The 21217-nt window shown below is 39.0% G+C and overlaps 2 protein-coding genes and 1 long non-coding RNA gene across 5 annotated transcripts in view; 1 reads left to right on the top strand and 2 right to left on the bottom strand.

Moving 5' to 3' along the window:
* Positions 1-4490, bottom strand: part of nlrc5 (NLR family, CARD domain containing 5) — a 34557-nt gene extending 30067 nt beyond the window's left edge. The window contains exons 1-4 of the mRNA XM_042412521.1: positions 4441-4490; positions 3308-3645; positions 2047-2097; positions 1099-1188 (exon numbers count right to left, since the gene is read on the bottom strand). Coding sequence (XP_042268455.1) covers positions 1099-1188; positions 2047-2097; positions 3308-3629 — 463 coding nt within the window. The 5' untranslated portion in view covers positions 3630-3645; positions 4441-4490. The remainder of the gene's footprint in view (positions 1-1098; positions 1189-2046; positions 2098-3307; positions 3646-4440) is intronic.
* Positions 4491-7949: 3459 nt separating this feature from the next.
* On the top strand, positions 7950-20856 carry LOC121897791 (myosin heavy chain, fast skeletal muscle-like). The gene is made up of 39 exons (XM_042412516.1): positions 7950-8560; positions 8636-8779; positions 8882-9038; positions 9127-9154; positions 9234-9339; positions 9430-9522; positions 10315-10378; positions 10461-10559; positions 10655-10758; positions 10889-11027; positions 11208-11326; positions 11659-11808; positions 11900-12070; positions 12161-12464; positions 12601-12665; positions 12771-12858; positions 12971-13088; positions 13180-13303; positions 13655-13791; positions 13893-14148; positions 14251-14493; positions 14578-14754; positions 14845-14990; positions 15088-15178; positions 15282-15671; positions 15782-15908; positions 16002-16120; positions 16213-16409; positions 16577-16760; positions 16864-17029; positions 17135-17259; positions 17370-17678; positions 17776-17979; positions 18091-18216; positions 18312-18482; positions 20022-20126; positions 20220-20315; positions 20425-20556; positions 20750-20856. The coding sequence occupies exons 1-39, from the start codon at positions 8354-8356 to the stop codon at positions 20768-20770; spliced, it is 5802 nt and encodes a 1933-aa protein (XP_042268450.1). The 5' UTR covers positions 7950-8353; the 3' UTR covers positions 20771-20856.
* Positions 18457-21217, bottom strand: part of LOC121897796 — a 48334-nt gene continuing 45573 nt past the window's right edge. For 2 of the 3 annotated variants that reach the window (XR_006096287.1, XR_006096285.1), the window contains one exon: positions 20317-20485. This is a non-coding gene — a long non-coding RNA (uncharacterized LOC121897796). The other variant, XR_006096286.1, reaches the window with a different exon arrangement.

Raw genomic sequence — 21217 nt, 5'->3', positions numbered from 1 at the left:
AATCCAAACTATGAAAGCTCCCAGTGCAAAAAACTGTTCATTGTCCCCACAGTTGTGATTTTTGGAGTCAAGTCTCAGTAGGAAACTAATAAACTCTTAAGACCGCAGACATCAGAGCAGGGTTAACCCTGGTAACGTAATACTCATTAAAAAGCACCTTAAGATACCTGCTTTACTACTATAATTAACACATCACTGTGGAATGAATACTTCTCATAAAATTTTACTGCCGATGCAAACTCAGTTCTATAGTTACACGTTGATGTTGGTGGCAAGCAACAGTTGGTGTGTGTCCATATGGCGTTTGTGTCTGGCAGGGCGCTGGGGAGCGGAGAGGGGGGAAAAACGCTGCGCACGGGTTTTGTTTCTATGACAACAATATCTTGACAACAGCGCCGTTGTATGATAGACTAGCATCGCCCCTTTTGATTTAATTATCCATTTGTCATTCTTAGGCTACTATCTATTTGTTTGAGGACGCCATATCTAATATATGATGGGATGCCTGAAAAGGAGCGACGCTGATGACACCAGCGCCTTTTTGAAAAGTTCAGATATTTTCAACATGATGCGCTCGGAACAGCCGCACCAAAAAGCGCTCTGAAAATAGATGCTGATTGCAGCGCATTTTCTGTAGGGCGGCTGCACGCTGCGCGATGCTGAGCTCTCTCTTCACCGAACAATTGAAAAAACTTTAACTTAGATTTATTATCAGAACTGGATGAAATGTTTCAAATGGAAGCCAGTCATTCCAGTAAGAGTAGCTCACTGCACATACAACAAAAAGTCTGAAAAAGAGAGAGTTTAACTAATTCCTTAAAATTAAAAAAAAAAAAAAATCACAACACGAAGAGTAATAAATTACCTTGTGTGTCGTTCAAGGTACTTTGTTAACAGTTTTATTGACTTTTCAGGAAGCAGGGAATTTATGCCAATTTTGTTGCGATAGTCGATGAGATAAATTTGGAGCAAGGCTGACACTGCCACACTGTACCCAGTTCTAATCCTTGGACTTTAACCAGTGAATAGCTATTTGTACGGTTAGTTTGTGCATGTGAATGTAGCTGCAATCTAAAAAGGTTGAAGTGTCCTGAGTACCAATCCGTGGGCGTTTAGTCAGGTGCTGCTCTGCATGAGGCAATGATGACTTCCCCTCTGTTACACTGCAAGTGGAAATTTCACAACCATCTACAGAAAAAAAACACATACAAAACACACATATAAATACTGGGGAAAACTAGAGTGAATTACACACTAATACTATCTAATGCAATGCAGGAGTTTTGAATATCTGGCATAACAACTATCCTTCACTTTTACTTTCTAAATCATTTTGAGGTGGAGGCAAAGAATCAAACGGGATTGTGGGGGATTCCCAAAGTGAAACAAAAGAGAGATGTTATAATATTTAATAAATATAGGCCGATTGTTGCTAGACAGACTGCTGCGTGGAGATCAGTTACCTTTCATTTTCATTTTTACACTTCAGTTTGTAATTAACGTGCAAGCTAACCATGACACTACCTGCTGTGGAATGCTTCACTATGAACTAAATAAAGAAACAAATGCCAAGTAAAGAAACACATTTTTCACCTAAAAATAGATAGTTTGGTACTGCAGCTTCTTCAAGGAAAAAACATGCTTGACAGATTATTTTAATTTCTTTAATGTCTTTCAGATGAGCCACATCTTGTTTTACAAGGTGTGTTAGGTGTGCCGTGCTCCATATGCAAATTCTCCAACACAGACACAGCACAGTACTGTAGGTGAAACAGTACTGTGGGTAGCCTCAAGTTAAGTGAACTGAAGAAATGTCACCTGATTAAACCTTTAGATGTATAGAAAGGTGGTTCTGAAAGGCTGTAAATAAAGCAGAACAACTTACACAATCAACAGAACACACTCTACACACTGTATACGGCAGGTGTTCACACATAGGCTACCAGTAAAGGCTTGCATAAGTACACATCTTTATACACATGCACATTCACACCTGTATAAATTCTCACACTCGCACAGACAGACAGACAAACAAATGTTAACTACCTGTGTTTCTCAGAGACACTGCTTCTGTGGCTGGAGACTGTATGTCATCAACTGGACAGACAAACACATTGACATACTGTTAGCCAGGCCAGCAAAAACACTAGTACATGTATCACTTATTATTCGTTATCCCACTACATGCAGTGAACAGAACAAAATGTGGAACATATATATGGCTTTGTGGAAAACGTCATTTAAGTAAAAAGTGAGAGACAGGTTGCAGGTATTGTTTGATTTGCAGCACAAGAGACTGAAAAAAATATAGTTTTGTAGCCTGCTATGCTATCCAAATTAGTAACGCAAAAATAAATAAATTACTGAGACACAAAATATTGAATAGTTATATTTAAAGGGTAAATCAACATTGATAATCTCACTGATGAACCAACAAGAGTATTTACATGAGCACTCAATAACATGATTGGTTAAGTATCATTTTGACAGATTGTGCAGTAAAAGGAGACATTGGCATGACAACCATACACTGTATGTGCCAATGTCGGCAATAACCACACCAGGGCTAGACACCGTTTATGGTTGAGTGTTGTGCTTAAGTTACAGTTTAATCAGGGCATGCTACTCCCACAGATATTAAACAGTAGAAGATTAACCACCTGTAACCACCAAAAATTAGATGAACTTGTCTAACTCAAATGAGCGAGCAAAAGAGAAAGAGCCAATTTGTTCTTTCAACAGACATGTTTTCTAATTGGGCTCTTATTTAGTTGATTAGTGGAATAAAGGTTCTGGGGCTGAAATATACTGCTGCATTGCTCTCTATGGTGTTGCACTTCTGGCCACACCCTTACCAAGCTGCAACAGAGGGAACTTATTATAAGCTATCATGAACAAAAGAGAAAACAGAAAGAAAGAAAAAAACTATCCAAATCACTTCCGTTTCAACCAACAGCAGAAATGCAGCAGCAGTTGCCCTGCAGTGCACCCTGTGGTCTTTTTGTTACCTTACCCTTACAACACACACACACAAAAATTTTACAGCTTTCCTGCCATTTATAGACTGTCCTTAAGACACTGAACTATAACTTCTCATAATACATGTCTGAGACTCATACATGATGTATGTGTATGAAACTAAATACTACCTCTTTAATGACTGAAATTAATTTTTGTTGTGTTTTACAGCCAGTTGTGGACTGTCTGTAGGCCAACTGAAGGTGACTGGGGATGCTCTGACTGCATAAACCTTTTAGCCAAGGACTTGCATCACTTGTCAACATTTATAACATCATCTCATACTCACTGGTTGTATATCCAGCCACTGATATGAGCTGTGACTCCAGATGCATAGGGATGTTCTCACACAACATACACATGCTCTGAAGGAAGGTGCGACAGTCTGCAGCGTTGGCAGTCTTGAAGTACTCCAACATGGTTGCTGCTGCTGCTGAAGAGCTGGAGAGGACCAGCTGGTTGATGTTATATCGTGCATCACTAGGTATCATTTGGCACAACTCCATTATGACTGTGGGTGACTGACTGCTAAGGATCCGAAGGAGCTCTGAGGATTCTTGTGCCAAGACGGAGTTTACATTTTCCTCATCAGGGCCACCCTCCTCATCCATGGTCAGACTCCATCAGCTGGGACACAAACACGAAAATATGAAGCACAAGCACAAATACATACAGTGTATACATTCACACACAATCTCACACCTAAAAGACAACTTCAACTAATGAATACATTACAACAAAAAGAAGAGGTGGACTAATGCTGCTATTTTATGAATTTACAAATCTAATTTCTTAAAGGAACTTCACTTAACAGCCTTTATTTTGCTTACACGTAAAAACTTTTTCAAATGCGTGCTCTAGCTGAGGTCGGCTCCACCCAGAAGCTTCTTTTACATGTATCTAATTAAACATCCATTACGTTTCCTTTGGCTTTTTATTTTTATATCTTGTTCAGTAAAGCGCTCCTCTGAAGAACAACTCAGTTTAAAACTCACTTCTGTGAATTAATAATAAGAAACAGACAAATGATCAATAGTTAGGTTTACGTCAATAGTCGTGAAGAATTTTTATCAGATATCACATCTCAAACAACGTGCGCGTGCGCTTTCTCAGCACTTTCGTGTTTTTCTATAATAAGCTACGTAGCTCGTGCGCACGAGCTATACGTTTGTCTTTTGGTCGACTATGAAGCATACAACATACACAACATACAATATGCATATATAAAGCAGCGCAGCCAGTGCGCGTTTTCTCCTGGTATCTTCCAGGCTGAGTGACTAGAGACGAGGTCATTTAAGGTAACACATCGCAGTGCGCTGAGTCTTTTTATCTGCATCGCCACAGAAACAAGTTTTTAGGCTTCGCTGCGGTTCTTATTCAGTAGAGAGTAAACTGAGACTAAGAAATAAAACAAGAACTCACCAATAACTGTTGTGGCAGACTGCATCTCACCGCAGCCGGGCAGTCTGTTATTTTAAAACGAAAGTTAAGACAAGGAATTAAGTTTTGCTTTCGTTTTCGCTCCAAATAGGTTATCTGGGGTCAGCTGTGCTGAGCCACAGTGCCTCATCTTTTCCTCTCAGGATCTCTGAAGTTTTACTTCATCCACGTATATTAATACATGCTTGTAGCTATGATCTGATTTCGAGCAGTCTGAGATTATAAGAGATGACCAGATATCACTACGATCTGTTCATGATCCAGAAAAACACCTGATGCCTGTTTTAATTGGGCATCTACTTTCATTATTTGATGAAGCAGAGAGGGGAAGGCAAAATGACCTGGGGCACTTCTCCTAAAAGATCTGGCCATTCTTATGGTGGACATTTTGACTTATCATGCCCGGAATAGTACTGGTGTAAAAATGACAAAAATGACAATGAAGGTGTACCAGTCAACCAGCATGCATATTACAGCACAAGTTAATGGTATGCAGCCATTATTAATGATATTAGTTACTCCTGTGTTTGACTATTCAAACTGTGACATGCCTGAAGACAATACCAATAATTTGAATTGAAGTTAAAAGCACTCGTGATATGTATCTACTAAGAACTGTTGTGGTGCTAAACAACAGGAACTGATCACTACAACTGAGTCTAATGCTCAAAGCTGGTTTGTAAATATTCTCAGGGAGACTGAATCAACAAGATCCCATCTATCTGCTCATTCCTTCTCTACCCGTGGTGAGCGGCAGTCCATTTTTATCCTCTTTTTATGCACACAAATAGATTATACCATGATTGGTCAAAGGCAATACTGTACTACGCTATCTCACTTTGGTAACCAGTTTGCTGACCAGCCTTTTACAGTTACTTCAACAACTGCCTTGTGCCTCAAAACACCAACCCCCACCACCTGACCCCTGACCTCCTATAGCTTCTGTCTTCATTCTCAATTCTCTGACAGCTATCTAATTACATTGAGATGGCATACTTAGGTAGACACAGCACACCAAATGTTGCGTTAGCTTACAAGAAAACATGTAACGAAAGAACTTCAACACATACAGTATGTACTATAATAATTAATGATTACATTCAAATCAGGTGGACTGTTGTGTGAAATGAACAGATGATGCTCATCCCTTTTACTCCTAGTGGCACAAAATTAACTGAGGAACTCAAATCAAAATCTGTCATAGATTTTCTCATTTAATACTGTCAAAAACATCAGAATGTAACATGTGTAAATAGTAGTTTTGCTTGTTCTTATCAATGTAGCTTAAAGGGTATATGGCTTTAGATTTTGACTGAGTGAGGTAAATTCTGCAGTGGGAGGGCTTCACTGTGAGCCATCAATCATGTTCACAGTTACTGGTTTGGTTGGCCAACTGTCATCAGAGCATTAAATATTGTTAAACATAATTTGTTGAGAAACAGGGCTAAGTCTGAATAAAACTACCTCTTCAGGAATCTGGAGCATATATATACAGTACATATATATACTGTATATATATTTTTAATGCATTTTTAATAAAAATAAAAAAAAACAACAAAAAAAACTATATGATACATACAATAAGGCTGTGCAATGATGTGCTGTATAAATGGTCTAATTATGAACAATTTAACCACATCTTGTAGACATCTAACCACAATGTGAACTAACTCAAGTATCAGTTAACACTCAAGTGTTTGTCTGCAGCAACTGACAGCAGATATTTATATTCACACATAGAGCAAATAAACACAGTTAGATAACATGTTGATTTTCTAAATGCAGCAGTAGTTGGCAGAAGTGCAATAGTCTTGTCAGATGCAAAATAGATCGTACATTTGTGTAAATGTAACATTTTGAAAATTAACTTATGACAAACATCTTTGAAATAATAAGTAATATAACTACATATTACACCATTAAAAGACATTTTGTGGCATCCAAGTGAGTAAATGCAGGGTCATGGCAACATTTTAACACATTATCTCTTCTTAAGTTTAGATCAGTAATCAGTTTAGATCAATATACAGTCAACCAATCCAGGGCGAGCCTTGCACGTTCCCACTCTTCGATGACATGCCCACTTCTTTCACCTCCTTTAAAACTACTCAAATGACATGATGGAGTACGACAGAGGGCCCCCAACAAATGCAGCTTCAAAGACACCGTATGTGCTCCTCAATGCACCCCATGTTAGCTGACAACTGACTACTAAATCAAACTCACCCTACGATGTAGACATAATCTTTTCTAATAACAAATAATGGAGCTTGGAACCCCATTGAATGTACGTTTCAGGAGACAGCGACATTCTTGTGAAATCATGTTAATGTTAGTTGTGAATGTGTGTTAGTTTAGAAGAAAAAAAATAAATGTGCAATTTTTCTACATTAACATGTTGAATAAAATGGAAAAATAAAAAAATAAAATAAAAATAAAAAATAAATAAATAAATTTAAATAATACAATTTTATTATTATTATGTTTTAAATGTAACAATTAAAAATAATAATATTAAATTAAATTTTGGCTAAATTAGTCATTAAAAAGATTGCATATAAAATATATAACTTTTACAACTTTTATTAAAGTTATATTATATATAACTTTCAATAAAAGTTACATATAATAAAAGCCATTAGCTTGGAAAAATCAATCACAATATCATGTCAAAACAAGTACCAAAACCACTGTCACTAATCTGTATAAAAACAAAGTAATGTGCTCCACTCACCTCAGCACAATCAGGTTTATTCAGACGCATAAATTATCAAACAAAAGCACAATGCAAACATAAAAAGTCCAGCCACCAGCTTTTCACAAGCGAAAAAAAAAAAAAAATTAGAGACCATTATGACAACTCATCCACCTCTCACGCGTTTTTGATGTCTGGATGCTTTTTGGTATGGGGACACATTGGGTCAATATAACACACTCATGGACTTAATCTTTTAAAGGTGTTTATACCTTAATATGTGAGTGATAATACTACAGATTCCTGTGAAGTGTAATCATTTTATTCACATTTTTTATATTAAACAATTATTACATTTACTGCTTATATTTATATATATTAAAGTGTTTCAAAATTACTCAAAATTATTTGAAGTAGGAATTCTCCCAAATTACAAGTATCAGCAAAATATTTCAAATGCTCTATGTCTCAACTATCATTCTACCCATATTTGGCATGTAACCCTTCCTTAACCTTTGCTTTGTAAGCAAACCAGGCAAATATAAGGGGTGGAAGAGGAGCTCCAGGCTGTGTGGTAGAAGACTAGTGACGTTCCTGCTTGTGGTGAGGTTCTCTGCTGTTGAACATTGTACTATTGAAATGTATTTCTCATTCTAGATATTAGTTTACAACATAGGGAATTTTTATTAAATATATATTATATATATATATATATATATATATATATATATATATATATATATTTATTTTTTCTTGTAACTTAATAAATAGTACAATAAATAGTGTAGGAGTGTGTTACATTTTAACAATTCTTATTAATTTGTTGTTTTCTGCACTGACTAAAATCTAATGTTTTCAACAGGATTGTGGAATATAACATTCTTTTCACTGAGAGTAGGGGTAAGGTATGTACAACTTTTACCACTGATGATTTTTTTAACATAATGTTAAAGTTTGTGCATGTTGAATCAGTGACCTTGTGTATTCTTCATCCAATTTGGACAAAACTCAAATATTGTTGTATAACTATAAGGTCAGAATGAAAAGCTTTTACTGAGCAGAAGACCACCTATGAATATGCAAAGACATTGTTTTGAGGTTGATTGGTGTATACCCAGAACACAGATATTTTTGAACAACAGGAACAGAAAATCAGACTAAGATTGCTATTTTTTGACTTGTTAGACATAAGCCGCCACCATGAGTACGGACGCGGAAATGGCCCTTTATGGCAAAGCTGCCATTTATCTCCGTAAACCAGAGAAGGAGAGGCTTGAGGCTCAAAACAAACCATTTGATGCCAAGACAGCCTGCTATGTGGCCGATGCCAAAGAGCTGTACCTGAAGGCAACAATACTCAAGAAAGAGGGTGGCAAAGTCACCGTCAAAGTCCTGGACACACAGGAGGTTGGTATCATACAGTCTGACTCAAATGGGAGATAAATGTGATCAGTTCTCATTGTGAACAATGTCCTGTTCCAGGAGAGGACAGTTAAAGAAGATGACGTCTGTCCAATGAACCCTCCCAAGTTTGACAAAATTGAGGACATGGCCATGATGACCCATCTCAATGAAGCCTCTGTCTTGTATAACCTCAAAGAGCGTTATGCAGCATGGATGATCTACGTAAGACAATCTGATACTGAGCAAATAGAAATATTGAAAATTACTCTACAGTGCTTGTAGAAAACATGAAGTTAACTGTAATGTCTCCATGATCACTTTCAGACCTACTCTGGGTTGTTCTGCGCCACTGTGAACCCCTACAAGTGGCTCCCAGTGTACGATGCTGAAGTTGTAAGCGCCTATAGAGGCAAGAAGCGTATGGAGGCTCCACCCCACATCTTCTCTGTCTCTGACAACGCTTATCAGTTCATGCTTTGTGGTATGTCCTTAACAATGTAGAATTTATCAGTACAGGGAGGTTTCTTTTGCAGAAATACAGTTAATTGCTTTGTTTTTCATTTTTACAGATAGGGAGAACCAGTCTGTCTTGATCACGTAAGTGTTACATTCGTTGAACTTTACAATATAATCAAATATCTTGATCAAATTCTTATGAGTTTGTGTCTATATCCAGTGGAGAATCTGGTGCTGGAAAGACTGTGAACACCAAGCGTGTCATCCAGTACTTTGCAACAATCTCAGTTGGTGGAGACAAGAAGAAGGACACAGGAAAGATACAGGTATGTTAACATTCCTAAAATTATAGAATATGTTCCCAGGAGAAAAAAATCAAGTCCTTGGCTGATATCAACTCTAATCCTGCATTGTAGGGGTCACTGGAGGATCAGATTATCGCAGCCAATCCCTTGCTGGAGGCCTATGGTAACGCCAAAACTGTGAGAAATGACAACTCCTCTCGTTTTGTAAGTATGGAGCAATTTCTACTAAGGGTGCAACGGGTCACAAAACTCACGGTTCGGATCGTATCACGGATTTGAGTCACGGATCGGATCATTTCTCGCATCAGAAAAAGAAAAAGAAAAAGCGACAAAACTTTGTATTCCATATATTCTGTTAAACACTTACAGCATGGAACTCCTGCCCATGGTCTTAAATGAAAACAACATTCAAGATGTCCAATATTTAAATAAAATCTTAAACTATATTAAATATTCAAAGCTCAATTGTTAAATTAAATTGCAATATGAAGCATGATACCTTCTTCCTTTAAACATGGTAGTGAATGAAACAACAGCCTGTGTCCACATCATCAAAACTTCAAATATGAACACACGTCTTGTCCTGCAGCTTGTTGAACGAGCCACAAATCAAACATTCACCGCTAAAGTCAGTTAGCAGCTACGTAGCTAATTAGCTGCTCAGCTGAAGCACATTAAACAGCGTGTAAACAAAGCTGCAGATGTCACTACGGAACCGTTAAATGCTGGTTTGGTCGTGGCTCTTCAAAATCCCTGTCAGCGACGCGCTGTCTGTCTATGACTTGTACTTACAGCAGTTTGTTTACTTTATTTTAAATGAGATGTTAAATTTTGCAATTAATCCGCGGTTCACATGCTTGCCGAACCGTGGGGGGCGATCCGTACGGATCACGGATCAACTATGATCCGTTGCACCCCAAATTTCTACACATGAGAAAGGTCTTGTTGCACATTGCCCAGGTGGAAGAACATTAAATATTCCTTTGTTCCAAACAGGGTAAATTCATCAGAATCCATTTTGGAACAACTGGCAAATTGGCTAGTGCTGATATTGAGACATGTAAGTCGCAAATTCTCATTTTAAATACATATGACTTGCACTGAAAGTTGGCCAAATTGTGACTCATGAACAACATTTGTAGATCTGCTGGAGAAGTCTAGAGTGACATTCCAGCTTCCTGATGAGAGAGGCTACCACATCTTCTACCAGATGATGACCAACCACAAGCCTGAGCTGATTGGTAAGCAGACTGAGTCGTTATACAACGTTAGACTTACTTATAGTATTCATATGAAACATAATATGATGAACTTTTCACCCTTTTTTGATCTCCAGAAATGTCACTCATCACAACCAACCCATATGACTTCCCCATGATCAGCATGGGTCAGCTTACTGTGGCCAGCATTGATGACAAAGTTGAGCTGGAGGCCACCGATGTAAGTGATCTCATCTTCAAAAGATGTTAAAATATTTTATGCATTAAATGCAACATAAAAACAACTATACTTAAATAAACGCATTTTATAAAGTGTATGCGTTTCATATGGACACCTCCTTTGCACACAGAATGCTATTGATATCCTGGGCTTCAGTGGTGAGGAGAAGATGAGCATCTACAAAATGACTGGTGCTGTCATCCACCATGGTAACATGAAGTTCAAGCAGAAGCAGCGTGAGGAGCAGGCTGAGCCTGATGGCACAGAGGGTGAGTATTGAGTGTTATCTAAAAGTGAATAGCTTGAGAAAAGGGGTAAGGTCCTTTACCAGACAGGTTTCTGTTATATCATGACAGACAATCTCTGTCACATACTGTATTATTAACTGTAAAACTATTTTCAGATGCTGACAAGGTATACTGTATTATTAACTGTAAAACTATTTTCAGATGCTGACAAGGTTGCTTACTTGTTGGGTCTAAACTCTGCTGACATGCTGAAGGCTCTGTGCTATCCCAGAGTGAAGGTCGGAAATGAGTTTGTCACCAAGGGACAAACTGTACCTCAGGTAAACAAGACATACTGGTGTCAATTTCTTTCACTGATTTACAAGTTATATTTATGTTAAAACTGTTTAGTCAAATTAGCACCACTAAAGTTATTCAACGGAGACTTTATCAGGAAAAATATAATTGAGAAAATGTGTTAGTCCCTGCTGGTTTGTAATATTAGGTGTAGTTTGACATCTAGCTCTAATCTCATAGAACATTAGAAGTTTTTTGTATTATAACAAATACACAAATGTAAATGGATTGAATTCAGACAAACAGTAATCCAGCATTTTACAAAACAACTGACAGACTTTGGTCAAATCATATCTTTTCTCTGTTCTTTTTTCAGGTGCTGAACTCAGTGACTGCCCTGGCCAAGTCCATCTATGAGAGGATGTTCTTGTGGATGGTCATCCGTATCAACCAGATGTTGGACACTAAACAGTCCAGGCAGTTCTTCATTGGTGTCCTGGATATTGCTGGCTTTGAAATCTTTGATGTAAGGTTTATTCCTAACAAAGCTGATTTGTTTATGACAAGGTATTATTATTGATTTCCATTGATTATCCTAATCACTTGTCCGCTCACAGTTCAACAGCATGGAACAGCTGTGCATCAACTTCACCAATGAGAAACTGCAACAGTTCTTCAACCACACCATGTTTGTGCTGGAGCAAGAAGAGTACAAGAAGGAGGGCATTATCTGGGAGTTCATTGACTTTGGCATGGACTTGGCTGCCTGTATTGAGCTGATTGAAAAGGTAAGCATTAGGTTTTGTGATTCTATGTAATTGTTATTACTATAACTTCATGTATTCCTTTAATGACAAACTTCTTCCACTTTTTTAAAGCCCATGGGCATCTTCTCCATCCTTGAAGAGGAGTGCATGTTCCCCAAGGCCACAGACATGTCCTTCAAGAACAAGCTGTATGACCAGCATCTTGGCAAAAATAAAGCATTTGAGAAGCCAAAGCCAGCCAAGGGCAAGGCTGAGGCCCACTTCTCCCTGGTGCACTATGCTGGTACTGTAGACTACAATATCAGTGGCTGGCTTGACAAGAACAAGGACCCACTGAATGAGTCTGTCCTGCAGCTGTACCAGAAGTCCCCAGTCAAACTTTTGGCTCTTCTGTATCCTCCTGCTGTTGCTGAGGGTATGACATTAACAACAGTAAACTAAAACATATTTAAGGTTGCAGATACTGTGTATTTTAACTAACTGTAGAATGTGTTCATGGAAATATGAAGTCTCTTTCTAACAAAATGTTTTCTACTTAAAATTATCAACAGATACTGCAAAGAAGGGAGGCAAGAAGAAGGGTGGTTCTATGCAGACTGTGTCTTCACAGTTTAGGGTAAGGTTTAACATTGCAAACCTAGGCATAACATCATATCTCAGTTTATACTCAAACTCACGTGTGTTACATTTTATGACCAGATTTACTGTTTTGGATCTACAGGAGAACTTGGGCAAGCTGATGACTAACTTGAGGAGCACCCATCCTCACTTTGTGCGCTGTCTGATTCCCAATGAGTCAAAGACTCCAGGTACATAGATAATGTAATCTTAGATCTTGTTGATACAGTTTACTTAAGTTTGTGCTGCTTTAACAAGTAGAATGACTATTCACAAAAATGATAAGAAATGTCTTTCTTACAGGTCTGATGGAGAACTTCCTGGTCATCCACCAGCTCAGGTGTAACGGTGTGCTGGAGGGTATCAGAATCTGCAGAAAAGGTTTCCCCAGCAGAATCCTCTACGGTGACTTCAAGCAGAGGTATCAATGAATATGTTCTTAACATCTTCTAATAGTTGAAAAAAACTACAAAATGAATCCTTACAGTGACCATAAACTTTCTAATGAAAAGGTACAAGGTACTGAATGCCAGCGTCATCCCTGATGGCCAGTTCATTGACAACAAGAAGGCTGCAGAGAAGCTGCTTGGTTCGATCGATGTTGATCATGACCAGTACAGATTTGGACACACCAAGGTTAGCTCCTCACTTTCCTTATTTTACTTTGGCATAATTACAAAGGAGAATTAATTGTTCAGTTTGTTTGTTTGTCAGTTAATTAGCAGAATGTCTCGAAAATCACTTACCTAATTTTAATGATTTTAGTGCTATGTTAGACCATGGGCCAAGAAACAAATGATTAATCACTGGTATATATCCAGAGCACCCAGCATGTGGCCATTTATTAAACCCTTGAATCATGTAGACAAAAATCGTTTAGTCAATTTGATTGTTTTACATGGTGTTAGGTATGATCTCCGAATTCATCCTAGTATCAGTGTTTAATTTTATTGTGCAAACATTCATTTTTATTTTCTGTTTGTTCAGGTGTTCTTCAAGGCTGGTCTGCTGGGTACCCTTGAGGAAATGAGAGATGAAAAATTGGCATCTCTTGTCACCATGACTCAGGCTATCTGCCGTGGGTTCCTCATGAGAAGGGAGTTTGTGAAGATGACGGAGAGGAGGCATGTTTAAAACAGCTAATCATGTACACACAGTCATGGTATGAAAAATTCACAAACAACAAAAAACAACATTGTCCATAACAGCAACTTTTTGTCTGCAGGGATGCTATCTATACAATCCAGTACAACGTACGTTCATTCATGAATGTCAAACACTGGCCATGGATGAAGGTGTACTACAAGATCAAGCCTCTGCTGAAGAGTGCTGAAACTGAGAAGGAGCTGATGCAGATGAAGGAGAACTATGAGAAGATGGAAAAAGACTTGGCTACCGCTCTGGCCAAGAAGAAGGAACTGGAGGAAAAGATGGTGTCTCTCCTGCAGGAGAAGAACGATCTGCAGCTGCAAGTAGCATCTGTACGTAGACACCAAAAGAACTGCAGCTAACCCCTAACCCTTTTTTCAGTTTGTGTCTGTAAACTGTTGAAGTGCTCACACCTTTTTCCCAATGTGAACTAGGAATCAGAGAATCTGTCAGATGCTGAGGAGAGATGTGAGGGACTTATCAAGAGTAAGATTCAGCTGGAGGCCAAACTCAAAGAGACAACTGAGAGACTGGAGGATGAAGAGGAAATCAATGCTGAGCTTACTGCCAAGAAGAGAAAGCTGGAGGATGAATGCTCTGAGCTCAAGAAGGATATTGATGACCTGGAGCTGACCTTGGCCAAAGTGGAAAAGGAGAAACATGCCACTGAGAACAAGGTTTGTAAATATTACTATATATAGCAGATCAAGTAACATTATCAAAGTTAACGATTGATAACAACATCTTTCTTGCAAACTTAGGTGAAGAATCTGACTGAGGAGATGGCCTCTCAGGATGAGAGCATTGCTAAGCTGACCAAGGAGAAGAAAGCCCTTCAGGAGGCTCATCAGCAGACTCTTGATGACCTGCAAGCTGAGGAGGACAAAGTCAACTCACTGACCAAGTCAAAGACCAAGCTTGAGCAGCAAGTGGATGATGTAAGTCACTTAGATTGAAAAAACAAGGTTCTTCTTGAACATGATAATTACACACTATATACATATAACTAACTACGTATTAATGTGCAGCTTGAGGGTTCTCTGGAGCAAGAGAAGAAGCTGCGTATGGACCTGGAGAGAGCCAAGAGAAAGCTTGAGGGTGATCTGAAACTGGCCCAGGAATCTATCATGGATCTTGAGAACGACAAACAGCAGTCTGAGGAGAAAATTAAAAAGTAAAATAATTGTTTTCATACTAAAACAATGATAAGGTTTCTAGACATGGCCAACAGCATGGATAAAGTCTTACTATGCACTCTTTTACTTTCACAGGAAGGACTTTGAAACTAGTCAGCTCCTTAGCAAGATTGAGGATGAGCAGTCAATGGGTGCTCAGCTTCAGAAGAAGATCAAGGAGCTTCAGGTGACTCGCATACAGTGTTACATAAAATATTTCTCTGTACATTTCCTACTGTATGTTTTAAAAGTGAAAGTTTACTGAAAGACAACACATCTACATTCAACAGGCCCGTATTGAGGAACTGGAGGAGGAGATTGAGGCTGAGCGTGCTGCTCGTGCCAAGGTTGAGAAGCAGAGAGCTGATCTCTCCAGGGAACTTGAGGAGATCAGTGAGAGGCTGGAGGAGGCCGGTGGTGCCACTGCTGCTCAGATTGAGATGAACAAGAAGCGCGAGGCTGAGTTCCAGAAGGTCCGCCGTGACCTTGAAGAGGCCACCCTGCAGCATGAGGCCACTGCTGCTGCTCTGCGCAAGAAGCAGGCTGACAGCGTTGCTGAGCTGGGTGAGCAGATCGACAACCTCCAGCGTGTCAAGCAGAAGCTTGAGAAGGAAAAGAGTGAATACAAGATGGAGATTGATGACCTCTCCAGCAACATGGAAGCTGTTTCTAAAGCAAAGGTGCATAATACATTCCACTGTGTTTTAAGCTAATATCCAAAGTAGTACAGCAAGTAACTAGTATCATAAATAAAATTTCATCTCTGATACTGAAAACCTTTCCTCATCAGGGAAATCTTGAAAAGCTGTGCCGTACTCTTGAGGACCAACTTAGCGAACTGAAGACCAAGAATGATGAAAATCTCCGTCAAATCAATGATCTGGGTGCACAGAAAGCACGTCTCCTGACAGAAAATGGTATGTATGAAACAGCATTCAACTACAGTGACCTGCAGTGTATAACTGAGAAATTGGACATAAAGTAATGTTTAATGACAATTTTCACACCAGGTGAGTTTGGCCGTCAAATTGAAGAGAAAGAAGGTCTAGTCTCCCAGCTGACCAGAGGCAAACAGGCCTTCACACAGCAGATTGAAGAGCTGAAGAGACATATTGAAGAGGAGGTTAAGGTAAAAGAAACTTGAAATAAGAGTGTAAAAGGGGTATTATTTATACTAGTTATTTAGAAATTTTGCACATTCAATAATATTTCTGATACCAGGCCAAGAATGCTCTTGCCCATGGACTGCAATCAGCCCGCCATGACTGTGATCTGCTGAGGGAGCAGTTTGAAGAGGAGCAGGAGGCCAAGGCTGAGCTGCAGCGTGGCATGTCCAAGGCCAACAGTGAGGTGGCTCAGTGGAGAACTAAGTATGAAACCGATGCTATCCAGCGCACTGAGGAGCTTGAGGAGGCCAAGTGAGTAAAATTTAAACAATTAATTGGCCACAAGGCTAGCATCATAGTGTAGCTCAACTGACAATAGTATTTGAATCAATACTTTAAACACATTTAAACACTCACAAAACTCACAAAGTCTTGTGTAAATCCTTGACAGAGAAACAAAATTCCCATGTTTTTAACAGGAAAAAGCTTGCCCAGCGCCTTCAGGAGGCTGAGGAGCAGATTGAGGCTGTGAACTCCAAGTGTGCTTCTCTGGAGAAAACCAAACAGAGGCTCCAGAGTGAGGTGGAGGACCTCATGATTGATGTGGAGAGGGCTAATGGGCTGGCCGCCAACCTGGACAAAAAGCAGAGGAACTTTGACAAGGTACCACCATTTATTTAGTGCGACCAAAAAACGAAGACAATGACAATTATTTGTCATTGTATTTATTAATAAGTAACCCTACTGTATAAATTGTGCAATTTAGGTGTTGGCAGAGTGGAAACAAAAGTATGAGGAGGGTCAGGCAGAGCTTGAAGGAGCTCAGAAGGAGGCTCGTTCTCTCAGCACTGAGCTGTTCAAGATGAAGAACTCTTATGAGGAAGCTCTGGATCAGCTGGAGACCATGAAGCGTGAAAACAAGAACCTGCAACGTGAGTTCCTACCAGATTGTGTTAGCAACTATAGTTAGATTATTTTCAATTTTATATTTTACATTTTAAGGCTTATCAACATTAAACACATACATCTCTCTGCAGAGGAGATCTCAGATCTGACCGAACAGATTGGTGAGACTGGCAAGAGCATCCATGAGCTGGAGAAGTCCAAGAAGCAGGTGGAGACAGAGAAGGCTGAGATCCAGACAGCTCTTGAAGAGGCTGAGGTAAAAACATTTTCGGGAAGATCTTCTGAAACGGAATTTCAAATAATGGATGAATACATTATAGAAAGTATGAAGGCAGAGATGAACATTTTAATTTCTGATATCATTAGGGCACTCTGGAACATGAAGAGTCTAAGATCCTGCGCGTCCAGCTGGAGCTCAACCAGATTAAAGGTGAGGTGGACAGGAAGCTGGCAGAGAAAGATGAGGAGATGGAGCAGATCAAGAGGAACAGCCAGAGGGTGATTGACTCCATGCAGAGCACTCTGGATTCTGAGGTCAGGAGCAGAAATGATGCCCTGAGAATCAAGAAGAAGATGGAGGGAGATCTGAACGAGATGGAGATTCAGCTGAGCCATGCCAATCGCCAGGCTGCTGAGTCCCAGAAGCAGTTGAGGAATGTGCAGGCACAGCTGAAGGTATTGTTATACAAAGTTATTGTTGCATGGACTATAGTCAGTCAGTGCATCTACTTTTTGGTATTGATGTAAATATTTCCCTGTGATTTTTCGCCAGGATGCACAATTGCACCTTGATGATGCTGTCAGAGCCCAGGATGACATCAAGGAACAAGCTGCTATGGTGGAACGCAGAAACGGTCTCATGGTGGCTGAAATTGAGGAACTTAGAGTTGCCCTGGAACAGACAGAGAGAGGCCGCAAAATTGCTGAGCAGGAGCTGGTGGATGCCAGTGAGCGTGTTGGACTTCTGCACACTCAGGTGAATATTTCTTCAATTATTTTTTCTATAAATCATAAACCTAAACAGTTCTGAAATAAGTGAGTGTACTGGCATTTGATGACTGAAGTGACAATATTTTTTATCTTTTAGAACACAAGCCTTCTGAACACTAAGAAGAAGCTTGAGACTGACTTGGTTCAGATCCAGAGTGAAGTGGATGACACTGTTCAGGAAGCAAGGAATGCAGAGGAGAAGGCCAAGAAGGCCATCACTGATGTAGGTTTACATTTTATTTGTTCTTAATTTTAGTTCAAGTAAAATGCACCTTTTCAAGATATTTTCTAATAAACATTTAATGCTGTCTATGCTAGGCTGCAATGATGGCTGAAGAGCTGAAGAAGGAGCAGGACACCAGTGCTCACCTGGAGAGGATGAAGAAGAACCTGGAGGTGGCTGTTAAGGACCTGCAGCACCGCCTGGATGAGGCTGAGAACCTGGCCATGAAGGGTGGCAAGAAGCAGCTCCAGAAACTCGAGTCTAGGGTAAGACAGTCAAGAATTTGCACAGCTAAACAAATGAAAACATATTGATGTGGAACCAAACAGATATGTTCACATCTAACACAGGTAACTTATATTGGACTCAGACAAGACAGACATTTTCAACATACCTGTGATAATTTCTTGGAGATGCCCCTTGAGATTTGCAGTCATACAGTCTGGTGCATGTCCCAGGAACCTCATCACTGTTAATGTTGAGAGTTGACTACTTCTGGGTCTTCTTCACTTGTTACTTCAGGCACTAATTTAAATGATTTAAATGATCCACAGGATTTTAAGACTAGAAGTGGTTTTGGTTCCTTAAAACATCTAAATATATGTAGTTTACTAAGTCATAACAAATATGATAACTCAAGTATCCTATTATCTCAAAGTCATCTGGATGTTATGATTTTAACAGAGACTTGGCTGAAAAAAAGAGAAAATCAAACGGTTTCTTTTAGTGGTTTTAATATTTTCAGGGCAGATAGAGCTGGTAAAGGAGATGGTGTGGCAATATATGTAAAATCATCTCTCTCTGTACTTGAGTTGACTTCAGTTTCAAGTGCTAAATATTTTGAATTAATTTCCTTAATTGATCTGGTGCATAATAATTCAGTAATAGTAACTGGTGTCTAGAGACCTCATTCTGCCCCTTCAGAAGCCTTACAAAAATTGGATGAATGACACTATTGATTGATCATGAGGTGATTATCCTTGGTGATCCCAATTTAGACGGACTTACCTCAGCATCTATAAATGTTGAAGATCTTTTTTACAATCTTAATTCATTTTAATTTTACACAGCTTATTTCACATCCCACTCACTCCAACCTGAAGGACTCAAATCAAACTTAATTGACAAACAGACCAGAGAAATATCCTGCCTGTAATGTTTTTGACCTTAGTGTTACTGACCATTACCCCATTGTTTGCATTAGAACAGGTGATGACAAACTGGAACCATTTGCTTTGAAATCCTCAGCACAGCTCATTTCTGAATACATGACATATTTTCAATCTTAGCATTACCTCTGGCATCATTCCTATAGTTTGGAAGACTGCTCATGTTCTTCCTCTCCATAAAGTTGGTAGCGAATAATTATCATCCAATCTCAAAACTATCTTGTCTTGCTAAAATATTTGAGTCACTTGTTAATGAACAGTTGAAATCATTTTTTATTCCATACTAACTCCATTTCAGTCTGGCTTCAGGCCTAGCACTATTTCTGTTTCTTCTTTAGTTATTAACAATGTAGTCTCAGCATTAGGTAACAAAAAACACTATGCTGCTCGTTTTATTGATTTAACGAAGGCTTTTGACACAGTTGACCACTCTGCTTTTTGGGTTTAGTAATTTATAAAGCTATCTTACAAAAGCTCCCCCCTATCTCTCAGCCCTGCTTTCTTGGAATGTTGGTAGCCATTGTACCCTCACAGACACAGCTCACCCTGCAAGTACCAAAATTCATAGAGTTAGGAGGATCTGCTTCCTGATGATATGGATTCTTAATATTTCATAAATTTTCTGGCTTTCTGAAGGTGCGTGAGCTGGAGACAGAGGTTGAGGCTGAACAGAGACGTGGAGCAGATGCTGTTAAGGGTGTTCGCAAATATGAGAGGAGGGTGAAGGAACTCACCTACCAGGTACAGTCACATTAACACTTAACATGTACAGATAAATCTAATATACAAACCATTACAAATATTTATCATGCAAATCAATACTTTCTACCACAGACTGAGGAGGACAAGAAAAACATTACCAGGCTGCAGGATCTGGTAGACAAACTGCAGCTCAAGGTGAAGGCCTACAAGAGGCAGTCTGAGGAAGCGGTAAGAGCAAAACATTTATTTGAAATGATGAGAACTTCATACTAATTCAGTTATTTTACACACGGGTCTTTTTGAACATTTAAACATTTTATTATGTCTTGAATTCCAGGAGGAGCAGGCCAATGTTCATCTGTCCAAGTGCAGGAAGATCCAGCATGAGCTTGAGGAGGCTGAGGAGCGTGCAGACATTGCAGAGTCCCAGGTCAACAAGATGAGAGCAAAGAGCCGTGACTCCGGCAAGGTAAATAAAAAAACAAACAAAACAACGATCATCATTCTTTAATTTAAATCTGTCAATATGTTAGAGCAGATACTTTAAAGTACTATATTCTACTTACGTAGTATTAGGTTTAAATTAATTTATCTGATTATAATTATTGTCACCTAAAGCTTATTAAAATTTAACTTACATACACCATTTTCTCTGTTTACAGGGAAAAGAAGCAGCTGAGTAAAGCAAGCTGAGAGTTTTGCTGTGTTGAGATATACAATATGACACTATTTATGCTGAAACAATAAAGGTTAAGCTTTTGCTCTTAAATTTCTGTCTTTATTACTCTCATCTCTTTGCCTCCGAGGAAAGGTAGCTAATGACAAATTTGGTCAATTTGTCACACTCAAATGGAAATCATGTGAAGACTATTAAGCTACAAAACTAAACAAATAACTTTTAAATTCATTAATGCTGACTATTTGGTTACTGAAGCATAAAATAAGCTTTTTTTAACACATTGGCAAAGCCCCACTGGGATGACTACTGTGACTTTAAAAGGTTTTCAACAACTAAAAATGCATTATCTGATGAAACAATCCTTAACATTTAAAGTAAAGGTGTTATGGGCAGCTAATAAACCTGTCCCTGATGTGCAGGGAGACTTATAAGCCAGTGTGTACGATTTAGT

Source organism: Thunnus maccoyii, chromosome 5, assembly GCF_910596095.1.
Source record: "Thunnus maccoyii chromosome 5, fThuMac1.1, whole genome shotgun sequence".
Taxonomy (NCBI): domain Eukaryota; kingdom Metazoa; phylum Chordata; class Actinopteri; order Scombriformes; family Scombridae; genus Thunnus; species Thunnus maccoyii.
This window is presented reverse-complemented; position numbering and strand designations above follow the sequence as displayed.

Bases quoted from the DNA above. Each gene is read 5' to 3' on its own strand.
- LOC121897791 (XM_042412516.1), top strand. From the start codon at position 8,354: ATGAGTACGGACGCGGAAATGGCCCTTTATGGCAAAGCTGCCATTTAT. The intron at 15,909-16,001 runs GTATGTATGAAA...TTTTCACACCAG, and splicing joins ACGTCTCCTGACAGAAAATG to GTGAGTTTGGCCGTCAAATT. The intron at 18,483-20,021 runs GTAAGACAGTCA...GGCTTTCTGAAG, and splicing joins TCCAGAAACTCGAGTCTAGG to GTGCGTGAGCTGGAGACAGA.